The sequence below is a fragment of the Somniosus microcephalus genome, chromosome 5, assembly GCF_052327205.1.
Source record: "Somniosus microcephalus isolate GS21.2 chromosome 5, FLI_Smic_1.0, whole genome shotgun sequence".
Lineage (NCBI taxonomy): Eukaryota > Metazoa > Chordata > Chondrichthyes > Squaliformes > Somniosidae > Somniosus > Somniosus microcephalus.
Genome location: NC_140991.1, coordinates 8,784,466 through 8,802,837, shown reverse-complemented (window position 1 = coordinate 8,802,837; position 18,372 = coordinate 8,784,466). Strand labels below are relative to the sequence as shown.

Genomic DNA, 18,372 nt, shown 5'->3' with positions numbered 1-18,372 from the left:
AGAAGGGGAGGATGAAAGCCATCTTGAGGGTCGGGGAGGTGGGGCACTCCTGCAATGCTGGCCCTCACAGAGTGCTGGAGAGGGCCCTTCCCTTGTGGATCTGGCAGCTCCTGCCTCCCTGAGCCGTGGGAAACCCGCTCACCGACTGTTCAATTTAAATCAGATTCCCAATTGTACTATGGGCACCCAGTATAAATATGTTAATGAAGTGACCTGGCTCTCGACCTTGCGACCTACCATGTGAAAAGGTAACAGGCTCCTGCACGGCAGGTTGGGGACGTGTTCCCCACTTTAAATTTTTAACCGCCCCCCGACCCTCTCCCTCCCATCGTGGGGGTTAATATCGAGGCCAGTGTGTCTATCATATGGAGTGAAGTGTGAGTGGTGTCCCCCAGGGGGGCGGGCTTGGGACCACTGCTCTTTTTGATATATATTAATGATCTGGACTGGGGTATACAGGGCACAATTTCAAAGTTTGCAGATGACACCAAACTCGGAAATGCAGTAAACAGTGAGGAGGATGGTAACAGACTTCAGGAGGACACAGAGTGGTGAAATGGGCAGACACATGACAGATGAAATTTAATGTAGAGATGTAGGAAGTGTTTCATTTTGGTAGGAAGAATGAGGAGAGGCAATATAAACTCAATGGTACAATTTTAAAGGGGGTGCAGGAACAGCGAGACCTGGGGGTGTACGTACACAAATCAAATCTTTGAAAGTGGCAGGACAAGTTGAGAAGGCTGTTTAAAAAAAAGCATCTGGGATCCTTGGTTTTATAAATAGAGGCACAGAGTACAATAGCAAGGAAGTTATGCTAAACCTTTATAAATCACTGGTTAGGCCTCAGCTGGAGTATTGTGTTCAATTCTGGGCACCGCACTTTAGGAAGGATGTCAAGGCCTTGGAGAGGGTGCAGAGGAGATTTACTGGAATGGTTCCAGGAATGAGGGACTTCAGTTATATGGAGAGACTGGAGAAGCTGGGGTTGTTCTTCTTAGAGCAGAGAGGGTTAAGAGGAGGTTTGATAGAGGTGTTCAAAATCATGAAGGGTTTTGAGAAAGTAAATAGGGAGAAACTGTTCCAAGTGGCAGAAGGGTCGGTAACCAGAGGACACGGATTGAAGAACATAAGAAACAGGAGCAGGAGTCGGCCCCTCGAGCCTGCTCCGCCATTCAATAAGATCATGGCTGATCATCCAAATTCAGTACCCTGTCCCTGCTTTCTCCCTGGACGCCCTGTTGCAGAGACAGTGGGCTTGATATTAACTTCCCCACCGGCTGGCTGGAACCAGACGGGGAAGGGGGGAAATTACGCTCTCTGTTCCAGCCCCGACCTGGTCAACGGAACTTTAAATTGCACTCGGTAAGGGGCATAGCAGGTATTAGCTTTCTCGTTCACTGCAGCAACCGCAACCCTCTCTTACTTCCTTCACTTGTGATGTTTTGCAAGATTCCCGAGCATGAGATTTTCGACCCCGATGACATGCCGATGGACCCAACACATCGCACCGAACGTCCGTATAAATATACAACCATCAGCAGAGGATTCTTCCCTCCCCTGGCTCTGCCGAAACCCTGGGACGAAGTCACCGACAAAGACAAAATGGTGAGTGCCGTCACGGAGCAGCGCGTCCGGTCCGTACAGTTACACATTTGCGTTTTAGCATCTCCCCCCTACCGCCAATCCCCCACGAGATCAGGGCCAAGGTTCCCCCTCCTCAGTGTGTCGGCCCAGTGGACAGCGCTCTCGTATCTGAGTCAGAAGGTCGTGGGAGCGGGCGTGCACTTGAACCAGCGACGTCCAAACTAGCAGATCGTGCGTCAGATCAGCGTTGCGCGCTGATTGATGCCGGGATTTGACTCATTTGCATTCTCCTGCCGAACGCAGGCAACGGCCGCGCTACCGACCTGCCCAAAATGGCGACCATCGCACCGCGTGCCTGAAGTGGCTGGAAGCAAGGCAGCCGCCATTTTTCTGCTGAAACCGGCCTTAAATGCTAAGAGGGGGAATTTTGCCGGCCTTTCTGTCTTAATTCACAAATTATTACCGGGAATGCTGGCAGCGCCCGGCGGTTAGATGGAGATTAAATTGCACCCGCGCGCTAATCTGTCAGTGTGCAGATTATTTGTTAATCCCCGATTGATTTCTCTGTCCGGCAGGCCAGGGGGTTGCCCAGTGGAGCAGGAACTCCCACCGTCCCCATACCCCTGGACGGATTCATCCCCAATTCTGTGTTTCTGCGTCTGCTCTGGCCCATGGAGCCATGGGAAATACAGGACGAGTCGAAAGCGGAGTCGAAAGCGGAGTCGAAGCTGGAATCCAAAGCAGAGTCCAAAATTAAGCTGAGGCTGGCTCAGGAACTGGAGGTACTGTCACAGAACGCCCTCCCCTCCTGGAGCGGGGAGGGACAGGGGCATGGGAGGGGGAGCGGGATAGGAGGGGGAGTGGGTGTGGGAGGGTGAGCGGGATAGGAAGGGGAGTGGGTGTGGGAGGGAGAGGGGGAGTGGGCGTGGGAGGGAGAGGGGAAGGGGAGGGGGAGTGGGCATGGGAGGGAGAGGGGAAGGGGCGTGGGAGAGGGAGTGGGCGTGGGAGGGAGAGGGGAAGGGGAGGTGGAGTGGGAGGGGGAGGGAGAGGGGAAGGGGAGAGGGATGGGAGGAGGTGGGAGGGGAGGAAGGGGGAGTGGGCATGGGAGGGGGTGGGAGAGGGGAGGGGAGAGTGATAGGAGGGGGTGGGAGGGGAGGGTGAGTGGGAGGGGGAGGGGGAGAGTGATGGGAGGGGGTGGGAGGAGGAGGGGGAGTGGAGGGGACTGTGAGGGGAGGAGAGGGGGAGAGGAGGTGACTGGGAGAGGGGGAGAGGAGGTGACTGGCGAGCGTTTGGCCATACAGACCCGGTGTCCCGCGGAATCAAGACTCAGCCTTGCTGCTTCCCATGGTAGAATAGCTCTTGGCCTGTGCCAGACCTGGCGAGTGGCCTAACTGGGCGAGGCACTCGGAGGAGTGTCACTCAGTCGGATAATTGGCTGATTTGTATCTCAACTCCATCTTTGTTCCATATCCCTTAATACCCTTACCCAACAAGAATCTATTGATCTCAGTTTTGAAAGTGGAGTTCTGACGAAGGTTCCCCACTCGAAACGTTGACTGTGTTTCTCTCTCCTCGATGCTGCCTGACCTGCTGAGTGTTTCCAGCATTTTCTGTTGTTATTTCAAGTGACAGTAAGATGCTTTCCTCCGTTTTTCGACATTAAACCGAGGCCCCATCTGCCCTCTCAGGTGGATGTGAAAGATCCCACGGCCCAATCAGTGAAGAGCAGGGGAGTTATCCCTGGTGTCCCGACCAATATTTATCCCTCAATCAACATCACTGAAAGATTATCTGGGTCATTGTCACATTGCTGTTTGTGGGAGCTTGCTGTGCGCAAATTGGCTGCCGCGTTTCCTACATTACAACAGTGACTACACTTCAAAAAGTACTTCATTGGCTGTAAAGCGCTTTGGGATGTCCGGTGGACGTGAAAGGCGCTATAGAAATGCAAGTCCTTCTTTCTTTCTGAGAGCGTGAAGGCATTGAGGGATATGTTGGTGCTCCGAAGACCCATTGACAAGCGATGGGTTGGACTGGCCTAGTTGCCAACACTGGTCACATGACCTCCGGCCTCCAAACGCCACACTCCTGCCATTGGTCACTCCAAACGTCCAATCAGAAAGCCAACAGACTCTTCAGGGGGATGATTTTGCCAATGGGAAGCTTTTGGAGGCGGGACTCCCACTTGTCGGGTTTCAGTCCCGCCTCCAACAACTTCTGGCCAACCCACGCTATTTTCCCTTGATTGACTTTGTTAAGCCCCGCCCAGCGGGCTTAGCAGGCCAATTAAGGGAAAGCCGGTTGCAGAGAACGTCAGCGTAAGATGTTTCATCTGTCAAAAATTTTTGACAGATGAATTGTCATCATTTGACAGCTCTGTGAAGCTGACAAGCACTGACATTCTCTGCAGTTTGATGAGGTCTTGAATTCAAGACCCCATCAAACGTCTTTCTTTTACAGAAATGAGATGGTAGTTGCTGCAATGGCCATCTCTCATCTGCAACACGGAGGTCCGAGACTCTCCGCATACCCACCGACTGAAGCCTGCAGGAAGAAACAAAGGTACGTGCACTTTTACTGACACTTTGCACTTACCTCAGATACTCACCTCTCCACTCTTGCACCCAACTTACTTACCTTCACACCACACCTTTGCTCCCCCGCAGACCCCCTACTCGCCTCGCTGACCTGGCGGGTTTCGGAGCCTTCGGGAAACCTGCACCTGTGAGGGTAAAATGCTGATAAGCCTATTTTCTGCCTGTTAACTACCTGTAAACAGACAGTTAATGGGCTTTAATCCCTTCCCGCCTCCAAGGAGACTGTGCCCGGCGCTTGACGGCTACCCGCCTCCTGGGAAGATGGCATGGCTGGGCACCCGCCCCCAAATTCGGCCATTTTCCCGGCAGTCCCTCCTCCATACCCGCCTCCCCAGGGCTGGCAAAATCGCCCCCTTCATTACCCGATCGGATGATTCTTCACTGCCAATCAAACAGCCATTTCCCCATGTCCGATATTTTTATAGCTAATAAACTAAAGTGTTCAAAGAAAATGTTTTAAAAATACAATTTTTTTTTACGACCCTGTGATTTTTCTCCCAGGTTTTGTTCGTAGCAGTGTCCTAGAAATTAGTGTGTAATTCCTGGAGAATCCCGGACAATCCCAGAGTCTCCCGGACAATCCCGGAGATTCCCGGACAATCCCAGACAATCCTGGAGACTCCGGTTGGCAACCCCTAGGTCGGCCCAAACACCTCTTCCAAGGTGTGCTCTTCCAAGAGGCCGCTGGATCGTTGCTAACTATTTCCCCTTGGGGTCCGGTCGCTGAGATTCCTAACCTCTGACCTGCTTCAGTCCTCAGGTTCATCGACTGAGCCTTCCGGCAGCTTCCTGCAGAAACTGGAAGGAGCAATGGAGAAGGAGCGTCGCAAAGTGGAAAAGGTGTCAGACAGCGAGATTGAGGAGCCCAGACCTCCGGTACGCCTCCCGCTCTTCATCTGTGTCGCTATCACCCCGCTTTCTCCCTCCATATCACCTTTTACCGCTTGTACTTCTACCAGTTCCTGCAACATTGCCCAGCAAATTACTGTACAGATATCACTGTGTATATACGGCACGGATACCACTGTGTATATACAACACGGATATCACTGTGTATATACAACACGGATACCACTGTGTATATACAACACGGATATCACTGTGTATATACAACACGGATATCACTGTGTATATACAACACGGATACCACTGTGTATATACAACACGGATATCACTGTGTATATACAACACGGATACCACTGTGTATATACAACACGGATATCACTGTGTATATACAACACGGATACCACTGTGCATATACAACACGGATATCACTGTGTATATACAACACGGATATCACTGTGTATATACGGCACGGATACCACTGTGTATATACAACACGGATATCACTGTGTATATACAACACGGATATCACTGTGTATATACGGCACGGATACCACTGTGTATATACAACACGGATATCACTGTGTATATACAACACGGATACCACTGTGTATATACAACACGGATACCACTGTGCATATACAACACGGATATCACTGTGTATATACAACACGGATACCACTGTGTATATACGGCACGGATACCACTGTGTATATACGGCATGGATACCACTGTGTATATACAACACGGATACCACTGTGCATATACAACACGGATATCACTGTGTATATACAACACGGATACCACTGTGTATATACGGCACGGATACCACTGTGTATATACAACACGGATATCACTGTGTATATACGGCACGGATACCACTGTGTATATACAACACGGATATCACTGTGTATATACAACACGGATACCACTGTGTATATACAACACGGATACCACTGTGTATATACGGCACGGATACCACTGTGTATATACGGCATGGATACTACTGTGTATATACAACACGGATATCACTGTGTATATACAACACGGATACCACTGTGTATATACAACACGGATATCACTGTGTATATACAACACGGATACCACTGTGTATATACGGCACGGATACCACTGTGTATATACAACACGGATATCACTGTGTATATACAACACGGATACCACTGTGTATATACAACACGGATACCACTGTGTATATACGGCACGGATACCACTGTGTATATACGGCATGGATACTACTGTGTATATACAACACGGATATCACTGTGTATATACAACACGGATACCACTGTGTATATACAACACGGATACCACTGTGTATATACGGCACGGATACCACTGTGTATATACGGCATGGATACTACTGTGTATATACAACACGGATATCACTGTGTATATACACAACACGGATACCACTGTGTATATACAACACGGATATCACTGTGTATATACAACACGGATACCACTGTGTATATACGGCACGGATACCACTGTGTATATACAACACGGATATCACTGTGTATATACAACACGGATACCACTGTGTATATACGGCACGGATACCACTGTGTATATACGGCATGGATACTACTGTGTATATACAACACGGATATCACTGTGTATATACACAACACGGATACCGCTGTGCATATACAACACGGATATCACTGTGTATATACAACACGGATACCACTGTGTATATACGGCACGGATACCACTGTGTATATACGGCATGGATACTACTGTGTATGTACAACACGGATATCACTGTGTATATACAACACGGATACCACTGTGTATATACAACACGGATATCACTGTGTATATACAACACGGATACCACTGTGTATATACGGCACGGATAACACTGTGTATATACGGCATGGATACTACTGTGTATGTACAACACGGATATCACTGTGTATACACAACACGGATACCACTGTGTATATACAACACGGATATCACTGTGTACATACAACACGGATACCACTGTGTATGTACAACACGGATACCACTGTATGTACAACATGGATATCACTGTGTATATACAACACGGATATCACTGTGTATATACAACACGGATATCACTGTGTATATACAACACGGATACCACTGTGTATATACAACACGGATACCACTGTGTATATACAACACGGATACCACTGTGTATATACAACACGGATATCACTGTGTATATACAACACGGATATCACTGTGTATATACAACACGGATACCACTGTGTATATACAACACGGATATCACTGTGTATATACAACACGGATATCACTGTGTATATACAACACGGATATCACTGTGTATATAAACACGGATACCACTGTGTATATACAACACGGATATCACTGTGTATATACAACACGGATACCACTGTGTATATACGGCACGGATACCACTGTGTATATACGGCATGGATACTACTGTGTATATACAACACGGATATCACTGTGTATATACAACACGGATACCACTGTGTATATACGGCACGGATACCACTGTGTATATACAACACGGATACCACTGTGTATGTACAACACGGATATCACTGTGTATGTACAACACGGATACCACTGTGTATATACAACACGGATACCACTGTGTATATACAACACGGATACCACTGTGTATGTACAACACGGATATCACTGTGTATGTACAACACGGATATCACTGTGTATGTACAACACGGATACCACTGTGTATATACAACACGGATATCACTGTGTATATACAACACGGATACCACTGTGTATATACAACACGGATACCACTGTGTATATACAACACGGATACCACTGTGTATATACAACACGGATACCACTGTGTATATACAACACGGATACCACTGTGTATATACAACACGGATACCGCTGTGTATATACAACACGGATACCGCTGTGTATATACAACACGGATACCACTGTGTATATACCTCAAATATGTTCTCCTGTGTAGATACCCTCTGTGTCTCTCAGTGTATTTCCCCTTGTATATCATTGTATATAACTCTCAGTAACTCTGTCCGTATATAACTCGCTTTATTTGTGTGTGTCTGTCTCTGTATGCCTCTATCTGCCCGTGTGCTTTTCTGTGTCCCCGTGTCTCTCTGTCTCCCCAATTGTCTGTCTGTCTATGTCTCCTTGTCTCCCCAATTGTCTGTCTGTCTATGTCTCCCTGTCTCCCCAATTGTCTGTCTGTCTATGTCTCCCTGTCTCCCCAATTGTCTGTCTGTCTATGTCTCCCTGTCTCCCCAATTGTCTGTCTGTCTATGTCTCCCTGTCTCCCCAATTGTCTGTCTGTCTGTGTCCCCGTGACCTTCTGTCTCCCCAATTGTCTGTCTGTCTATGTCTCCCTGTCTCCCCAATTGTCTGTCTGTCTGTGTCCCCGTGACCTTCTGTCTCCCCAGTTGACTGCCTGTCTGTCTGTGTCTCTCTATCCTTAAAATAAAAGTGCAGTTTTAGATCCATCAAGCATCTGTAAGCGGGAAAGCTTGGTTAACATTGTGTGAAGTTTTGAATGTAGAGGGTTTGTGCAATTTAACTTGTGAACAAAGTTAAAATCATATGGTTAACATTAAAGTTTGGAGGGGGAGCAAAAAGGGTCACAGCAGAATGGGCCAACACGTGATACACCCCGCTTCAATCGCAGATCCTCTGCGGCCCATTTTGCAAACCCACTGAAGTTGAATTTTAACCCCCAGATTTCGTATAAATCAAATTTACACTTTGCAAACAGCTGCAGTTGTGCTGAAGCCCTGTTGATGGCGGTGTTGAGCTGTTAGACTCAGCAGTGCCACCAGTAGGTTCCACATGGTATTTCAAGCCTGATATCCAACAACTTGCATTTATATAGCGCCTTTAGCGTAGTAAAACATCCTAAGGTGCTGCACAGGAGTATTTTAAGACAAAAATTTTGACACCGATCCACATAAGGAGAAATTAGGGCAGGTGACCAAAAGCTTGGTCAAAGAGGTAGGTTTTAAGGAGCGTCTTAAAGGAGGGAAGAGAGGTAGTGAGGCGGAGAGGGTTAGGGAGGGAATTCCAGAGCTTAGGACCCAGGCAGCAGAAGGCACGGCTGCCAATGGTGGAGCGATTATAATCAGGGATCCTCAAGAGGGCAGAATTAGAGGAGCGCCGATATCTCGGGGGGGGTTGTGGGACTGAAGGAGATTAGAGAGAGAGGAAGTCCCATTGAAAACCACAAACCCTGCTCCCATTCATTCTGCATGGATAGAACTGGATGTTATTCCCTTTGCCAAGAGGAATAAAATTTAACATCCGTATGCCAACGTGAGATGCAACCTGAACGTGAACCCGGGCTTGAAAGTCTTCTCACTCTGTTGGTTTACTCTGTATCTAACCCTGTGCTGTACCTGCCCTGGGAGTGTGTGATGGGAGAGTGTAGAGGGAGCTTTACTCTGTATCTAACCTGTGCTGTACCTGCCCTGGGAGTGTTTGATGGGAGAGTGTAGAGGGAGCTTTACTCTGTATCTAATCCGTGCTGTACCTGCCCTGGGAGTGTGTGATGGGAGAGTGTAGAGGGAGCTTTACTCTGTATCTAACCTGTGCTGTACCTGCCCTGGGAGTGTTTGATGGGACGGTGTAGAGGGAGCTTTACTCTGTATCTAACCCGTGCTGTACCTGCCCTGGGAGTGTGTGATGGGAGAGTGTAGAGGGAGCTTTACTCTGTATTTAACCCGTGCTGTACCTGCCCTGGGAGTGTTTGATGGGACAGTGTAGAGGGAGCTTTACTCTGTATCTAACCCGTGCTGTACCTGCCCTGGGAGTGTTTGATGGGACAGTGTAGAGGGAGCTTTACTCTGTATCTAACCCGTGCTGTACCTGCCCTGGGAGTGTTTGATGGGACAGTGTAGAGGGAGCTTTACTCTGTATCTAACCCGTGCTGTACCTGCCCTGGGAGTGTTTGATGGGACAGTATAGAGGGAGCTTTACTCTGTATCTAACCCGTGCTGTACCTGCCCTGAGAGTGTTTGACGGGACAGTGTAGAGGGAGCTTTACTCTGTATCTAACCCGTGCTGTACCTGCCCTGGGAGTGTTTGATGGGACAGTGTAGAGGGAGCTTTACTCTGTATCTAACCCGTGCTGTACCTGCCCTGGGAGTGTTTGATGGGACAGTGTAGAGGGAGCTTTACTCTGTATCTAATCCGTGCTGTACCTGCCCTGGGAGTGTTTGATGGGACAGTGTAGAGAGAGCTTTACTCTGTATCTAACCCGTGCTGTACCTACCCTGGGAGTGTTTGATGGGACAGTGTAGAGGGAGCTTTACTCTGTATCTAATCCGTGCTGTACCTGCCCTGGGAGTGTTTGATGGGACACTGAATAGTTGAATTGTTGAACATGATTCTTTCCACAGGGAGCGAAGGAGCGGAAATTCTCTAAACGTGTTCTGATGGCCAGCACGGTCCTGCGCAGGTCATCGATACAAGTGCCAAAAACTCCCCCTTCACCTCCGCTCCCGGCGCCTGCCGCACAATTCAAGGGAAGTTCCTGGTTCGATAACCTCTTCCCCAATGCTGATTACAGTGTAAGTATTTAACACTGCAAACTTTCTGTCAACAACCTGCTCATTGGGATCTCTCCGTGTAATCGAGTGATCGTTGTATGTATGTGAGTCAATGGGTATCTTTTCCTCAGTTACAGGTGAGGCTGGGCTACTGTCCAGGTGGGACTGAATTCCTGGTCTCGGTGAATGTTGTCACAACCAACAATCGGCAATAGTTTGAGCGGTTAGTTGTTAAACTGCGTGGCATCGTTGGCTGATGCCCTTGCAGGTTTATGCTCTGAGCGGTTTGGTTAAAAGCTGATTTACCTGCGTCTATCACAGGTGACATTTTACCGGAATTATCTGCTGCCGCCCTTGTCTTGCGAGGACTTGCTACAACATGGCCTTTGGCATCAAGTAACACAGGTCAACCAGGAGGGAAGCTAGGAAACACTTCTTCACCCAAAGGGTGGAACTCTCTTCCCCCAAAAAGCAGTAGTTGCTAGCTCAATTAATAATTTTTATTTAATTTTATTTGAATAATTTACAATCTGAGAGAGATAGATCTTTGCTAGACAAGGGTATTGAAGGATATTGAGTCAAGGTGGGTAAATGCAGTTGAGGTACACATCAGCCATGATCTCATTGAATGATGGAACAGGCTCAAGGGGCTGAATGGCCTCCTCCTGTTCCTGTGTTCCCCCCACATTATTTTTGTTTCTGCTCCGTATGATTCCTTCGATGCCCTATTGTGCTAGATCTGGGTTTCCTGATGAACCTTCCTGGTCTGTCCCTTTCCCTAACGGGTGTTATGTTCCACAATTTCTGTTAAAAGCCAAGGCTTACGGGATCCTTACCTTTATTAATAGAGGCCCCGAGTACAACAGCAAGGAAGTTATGCTGAACCTTTATAAATCACTGGTTAGGCCTCAGCTGGAGTATTGTGTCCAATTCTGGGCACCGCACTTTAGGAAGGATGTCAAGGCCTTGGAGAGGGTGCAGAGGAGATTTACTGGAATGATTCCAGGGATGAGGGACTTCAGTGATGTGGAGAGACTGGAGAGGCTGGGGTTGTTCTCCTTAGAGCAGAGCAGGTTAAGGGGAGGTTTGATGGAGGTGTTCAAAATCACGGTAACGTGTCTGCTTGTTGCGAGGAGCCTGACCAGCCCTTGCTGTCCGCGCGATGATGGCTGGGCATTAACCCCGATGCTCGGAGGAGCTGACCCGCACTCCCATCCCGGCTGAGAACGGGCAACCCCCCTCGGCCCAGTCGGTGCGCGGCTCGATGGCTTGACCGCTGGAGACCCTCTGCTGGGAGAAAGGCTGTTCCTTCTCTGACCGCCTGGTTTTCTTTTCCCGGCACGTTGCAGACCTTTCCATCCGATCTGACAGAGGAGGCGCTTGCGGAGATGCTGATTAGGCTTTTGCCGACGGCCGGTTACAAGGTGAAGGAGGGGATCGCCAAGTCTCTCGTTGTACTGCTGGCGTCCCGGTCGTCCGATATCACCATGATGGCACATGAGGCCCTAATCATCGCTCTCAATGGACCGGACCCCCCGAGACCGGAGGTACGATTCCTCGCAGGTCGGTCAGCAATAAGCGGTGGGGCAGTGGGGGGGGTGGTGCCAGAAACGGCCAGACCCGACAATATCAGTTGCTAGGGGCCTTCACTTCCCTTCGTTGCCAAGGGCCTCCCCTCCCCTCCCCTCGTTACTAAGGGCCTACTCCCCCCATGTTATTAAGGGCCTCCCCTCCCCTCATTGCTAAAGACCTGCCCCTCCTCCCCTTGTTACTAAGGGCCTCTTCACCCCTCATTACTAAGGGCCTGCCCCTCCTCCCCTCATTGTTAAGGCCCTGCCTCTCCTCTTGTTGCTAAGGGCCTCCCCTCATTGCTAAGGGCTTGCCTCCCCCTCCCCCCCCCCACCTTTCCAGGGACACATGGGCACGAGGCAGGCAGTCGGGCCGAATGATCCGCTCGACCTCCCACTGCCTGGACCTGTTAATGGCCATCTTGGCCAGGCGCAGGAGCAGTCCCACGAGGAGGCCCTCCGACCTGCCCGCTCACCCACCCACGCACCGGGTGACCGAAGATCAGGAGCGTGGGACTGAAGTGCAGCCAAACATCGAGGAGCAGCCCCTTCAAATATTGGAACAGGGGCTGCAACCTCTCTCGCCTTACATATGCACGAAACACGGACTCCTCGAGGCAGTCTGGGAGTCTGTGAACCGAGTTAAAAACCTGTTAGACGGGACCGCTCCGTGCAGAGAGCGCCCTGCACTGGGGACCCCCGCCTCAGAGCCAGACTCTCCCCTCATTGCTTAGGGCCCCCCCTACCCTGTCATGACGTCGACCCTTGCATGATATAAAATAAAAACCGAAAATACTGCAAACACTCAGCAGGTCAGGCAGCAACTGTGGAGAGAGAAACAGAGTGAACGGTTCAGGTCGATGTCAGAGATGAACAGCTTAGGAGTAACAAGTCAAGGAAAGGAAGGGAAGAGTAAGATGGGCCACGTGAAGGTAAGAGGCTGGGGCTCATTTCTCGAGGAAAGAGAAGGCTGAGGGGGTGACCTGATAGGGGTCTTTAAAATTATGAAAGGGTTTAATAGGGTAGACGTAGAGAAGATGTTTCCACTTGTGGGATGTTAACTATTAGTCGACTGCTTTCCTCCTCTGGTTCACAACGACATGTTTCAAGTAAGCACGAAAAAGTGCAGGGGGATACTTAAAAAAGAAATTAGGAGATCAAGGAGGGGCCATGAAATAACACTGGCGAGCAAAATAAAGGAAAATCCGAAGATGTTTTATAAGTATATTAAGGGTAAGAGGATAACTAGGGAAAAAATAGGGCCCATTAGGGACAAAAGTGGCAATGTGTGTGTGGAGCCGGAAGATGTAGGAGGGGTTCTAAATGAATTTTTTGCATCTGTTTTCACTATGGAGAAGGACGATGTAGACATAGAAATAGGGCGGGGGGACTGTGATATGCTCGAACATATTAACATCGAGAGGGAGGAGGTATTGGCGGTTTTAGCTGGCCTAAAAATGGATAAATCCCCAGGCCCGGATGAAATGTATCCCAGGCTGCTGTGTGAGGCAAAGGAAGAGATTGCGGGGGCTCTAACACATATATTCAGGACCTCTCTGGCCACAGGGGATGTGCCAGAGGACTGGAGAACCGCTAATGTAGTACCATTATTCAAGAAGGGTAGTAGGAAAAAACCGGGAAACTACAGGCCAGTGAGCCTAACATCAGTGGTAGGAAAATTATTGGAAAAAATCCTGAGGGACAAAATTTGTCTCCACTTGGAGAGGCAAGGATTAATCAGGGATAGTCAACATGGCTTTGTCAAGGGAAGATCATGTCTGACTAATTTGATTGAATTTTTTGAGGGGGTGACTAGGTGTGTGGATGAGGGTAACGCAGTGGATGTGGTATACATGGATTTCAGTAAGGCCTTCGATAAAGTCCCGCACAAGAGACTGGTCAAGAAGGTAAGAGCCCATGGAATCCAGGGTGCCTTGGCACATTGGATACAAAACTGGCTTAGTGGCAGAAGGCAGAGGGTGATGGTCGAAGGTTGTTTTTGTGACTGGAAGCCTGTGGCCAGTGGGGTACCACAGGGATCGGTGCTGGGTCCCTTGCTGTTTGTGGTCTACATTAATGACTTGGATATGAATGTAAAGGGTATGATCAGTAAGTTTGCGGATGATACAAAAATTGGTAGGGTGGTAAATAGCGAGGAGGGTAGCCTCAGTCTGCAGGACGATATAGATGGGTTGGTCAGATGGGCGGAACAGTGGCAAATGGAATTTAACCCGGAAAAGTGCGAGGTGATGCACTTTGGGGGGACCAACAAGGCAAAGGAATACACAATGAATGGAAAGACCCTAGGCAAGACGGAGGGTCAGAGGGATCTGGGTGTGCAAGTACACAGATCCCTGAAGGCGGCGGAACAGGTGGATAAGGTGGTAAAAAAGGCATATGGGATACTTGCCTTCATTAGCCGAGGCATTGAATATAAGAGCAAGGAGGTTATGATGGAGCTGTATAAAACACTGGTTAGGCCACAGCTGGAATACTGTGTGCAGTTCTGGTCGCCACACTACAGGAAGGATGTGATCGTGTTAGAGAGGGTGCAGAGGAGGTTCACCAGGATGTTACCAGGGCTGGAGCGCTTCAGCTATGAAGAGAGACTGGGCAGATTGGGTTTGTTTTCCTTGGAGCAGAGGAGGCTGAGGGGGGACATGATTGAGGTGTACAAAATTATGAGGGGCATAGATAGGATGGATGCTGAGGAGCTTTTTCCCTTAGTAGAGGGGTCAATAACTAGGGGGCATAGATTCAAGGTAAAGGGCGGGAGGTTTAGAGGGGATTTGAGAAAGAACTTTTTCACCCAGAGGGTGGTTGGAGTCTGGAACTCACTGCCTGAAAGGGTTGTGGAGGCAGGAACCCTCACAACATTTAAGAAGCATTTGGATGTGCACTTGAAATGCCATAGCATACAAGGCTACGGGCCAAATGCTGGAATATGGGATTAGATTAGACAGGGCTTGATGGCCGGCGCGGACACGATGGGCCGAAGGGCCTCTATCCATGCTGTATTACTCTATGACTCTATGAGACATGTGATGGTGGATATTACGGAACAGACTTTATTGATATCCAACACAGGTGAACGATTGAACTGTACAGAGAGGATCGTTCGGTTGCTGTATCTGCCGAGCTCTCTGAAGACCTATTGAAAACTCTGCTCCTTTATACACCATAAATATATATTTTGCCTACATCAAAGGTACATGTCGCAGATACGTCCTCGTGACGTTTCTGTTCCCAAATCCTTTGAAAACAGTCTATTCACATAAACAGTTGCAATTGTTTACTCCAAAGATACTTCTCTCAAACAAGTGTTCCTGACTTAACTGTTCCCGAATCCTTTGAAGAACAGGCTTTATTAATGGTTATCTTTCTAGACAATAGTTAATAGACCCCTCTGCCTTTATTTATTGCACTAGCCACTAAAGTTACACTTTAATCACTCATAATTGATGTCATCACCGTCACTTATTTCCAGGCACAAACATTTCTCGTATCTCACACGCCGACACTAAAAGCAGAAGATAAGCTCGGCTTTCCTCTCCTGCCACTTCAAAGCCATCCTGTTTACACTGGAAAGGCAGTTGCTCCAAGATACAGGGAAGTTTCATTATTAACCCTGAACTCTCCAGCATGTTCAACACAGGGGAGTCCAGAACTCGGGGCTATAAATATACGGCAGTCACTAATAAATCCAGTGGGGAATTCAGTAACCTCTTTACCCAGAGAGTGGGGAGAATGTGGAACTCGCTGCCACAGGGAGTGGTTGAGGAGAATAGTATCGATACATTCAAGGAGAAGCTTGACAAACACGAGGGAGAAAGGAATGGATATGTTGATGGGGTGAGATATGAAGAAGGGTGGGAGGACCAGCATGGACCTGTTGGGCCGAACAGCCTGTTTCTGTGTAAGGGAGGGGTGGAAGTTAGAAGCAGAATTAATGAAATAGAGGAGCAGGAATCGACACCGACACAGGCAGTACCAGAAGCGGAGGTCAGGGAGAGGAGACCCCCCCACCCCACCAATCCCCCCGAGTGTTTCCAGCTTTTAATTTCATATTTCCAGCACCGTATTTTATTTTCTGTACCCTTGCAAGGCTACATTTTTGTCGCGGTTTCTGTAACGATTTCTTTTTGTGTATGAATGTAGATCCAAGAGCAGCAAGACTTTATTCGTTCCGCCCTGTGGGTGCTGAAGGAGTTAATGCCGAACGCCCTGGAGCTGCTCGTGGAGTTAATGGCCCAATTCCTTCAGTGTGATATTATCCTCAGGTTCGTGACCTTTCAACTAATGGTACTGCTATTTTAAAAAATATATATATATTTATTTATTAGTTCTCAGGATGTGGGCTTCACTTGCAAGGCCAGCATTTATTGCCCATCCCTAACGGCCCTTGAGAAGGTGGTGATGAGCTGCCTTCTTGAACCGCTGCAGTCCGTGTGGTGAAGGTACTCCCACAGTGCTGTTAGGGAGGGAGTTCCAGGATTTTGACCCAGCGGCGATGAAGGAGTGGCGATATATTTACAAGTCAGGATGGTGTGTGACTTGGAGGGGAACTTGGAGGTGGAAGAGGTCACGGGTTTGGGAGGTGCTGCCGAAGAAGCCTTGGCGAGTTGCTGCAGTGCATCCTGTAGATGGTACACACTGCAGCCTCGGTACGCCGGTGGTGGAGGGAGTGAATGTTGAAGGTGGTGGATGGGGTGCCAATCAAGTGGGCTGCTTTGCCCTGGATGATGTCGAGCTTCGAGTGTTGTTGGAGCTGCACTCATCCAGGCAAGTGGAGAGTATTCCATCACACTCCTTACTTGTAGATGGTGGAGAGGCTTTGGGGATCAGGAGGTGAGACACTCGCCGCAGAATACCCAACTAATATTGGTCAATTGCATCGTTAGTGTCCAATCCCTCTCTGAACGTTATCAAACAAAATTTGGCACCCAGCCACATAAGCAGATAGTTGGACAGGTGACCAAAAGCTTGGTCAAAGAGGTAGGTTTTAAGGAGCGTCTTAAAGGAGGAGAGCGCGGTATAGAGGCAGAGGGGTTTAGGGAGGGAATTCCAGAGCTTAGGGCTAGACAGCTGACGGCACGGTGGAGCGATGAAAATCAGTGATGCTCAAGAGTCCAGAATTTGAGGCGCGCAGAGATCCCAGAGGATTGTGGGGCTGGAAGAGTTTATAGAGATAGGGAGGAGGGCGAGACCCTGGAGGGATTTGAAAACAAGGATGAGAATTTTAAATTCGAGGGGCTGCTTAACCGGGAACTAATGTAGATCAGCGAGCACGGGGTGATGGGTGAACGGGACTGGGTGTGAGTTAGGACACGGGGCAGTGAGCACAGGGGGGTGATGGGTGAACGGGACTGGGTGTGAGTTAGGACACGGGGCAGTGAGCACGGGGGGTGATGGGTGAATGGGACTTGGTGCGAGTTAGGACACGGGGCAGTGAGCACAGGGGGTGAACGGGACTGGGTGAGAGTTAGGACACGGGGCAGTGAGCACAGAGGGTGATGGGTGAACGGGACTGGGTGTGAGTTAGGACACGGGGCAGTGAGCACAGGGGGTGAATGGTGAACGGGACTGGGTGTGAGTTAGGACACGGGGCAGAGAGCACAGGGGGTGATGGGTGAACGGGACTTGGTGCGAGTTAGGACACGGGGCAGTGAGCACAGGGGGTGATGGGTGAACGGGACTGGGTGTGAGTTAGGACACGGGGCAGTGAGCACAGGGGGTGATGGGTGAACGGGACTTGGTGCGAGTTAGGACACGGGGCAGTGAGCACAGGGGGTGATGGGTGAACGGGACTTGGTGCGAGTTAGGACACGGGGCAGTGAGCACAGGGGGTGATGAGTGAACGGGACTGGGTGCGAGTTAGGACACGGGGCAGTGAGCACGGGGTGGTGGGTGAACAGGACTGGGTGCGAGTTAGGACACGGGGCAGTGAGCACAGGGGGTGGTGGGTGAACGGGACTGGGTGTGAGTTAGGACACGGGGCAGTGAGCACAGGGGGTGATGGGTGAACGGGACTGGGTGTGAGTTAGGACACGGGGCAGAGAGCACAGGGGGTGATGGGTGAACGGGACTGGGTGTGAGTTAGGACACGGGGCAGTGAGCACAGGGGGTGATGGGTGAACGGGACTGGGTGTGAGTTAGGACACGGGGCAATGAGCACAGGGGGTGATGGGTGAACGGGACTTGGTGCGAGTTAGGACA

The 18,372-nt window shown here is 49.5% G+C and overlaps 1 protein-coding gene across 5 annotated transcripts in view; it reads left to right on the top strand.

Annotated features, from left to right (window-relative positions):
- The window catches only part of LOC147116858 (WD repeat-containing protein 97-like), a 154,840-nt gene that overhangs the window by 115,621 nt on the left and 20,847 nt on the right, over positions 1 to 18,372 (top strand). For all 5 annotated transcript variants that reach the window (XR_015078322.1, XM_085987268.1, XM_085987267.1 and 2 more), the window contains exons 14-19: positions 1,453 to 1,608; positions 2,163 to 2,369; positions 4,938 to 5,060; positions 10,439 to 10,609; positions 11,938 to 12,135; positions 16,315 to 16,436. Coding sequence is in view for 4 of the 5 variants with exons in the window: in XM_085987268.1 (XP_085843394.1) it covers positions 1,453 to 1,608; positions 2,163 to 2,369; positions 4,938 to 5,060; positions 10,439 to 10,609; positions 11,938 to 12,135; positions 16,315 to 16,436 (977 nt within the window). In the remaining variant the exon portion in view is untranslated. The remainder of the gene's footprint in view (positions 1 to 1,452; positions 1,609 to 2,162; positions 2,370 to 4,937; positions 5,061 to 10,438; positions 10,610 to 11,937; positions 12,136 to 16,314; positions 16,437 to 18,372) is intronic.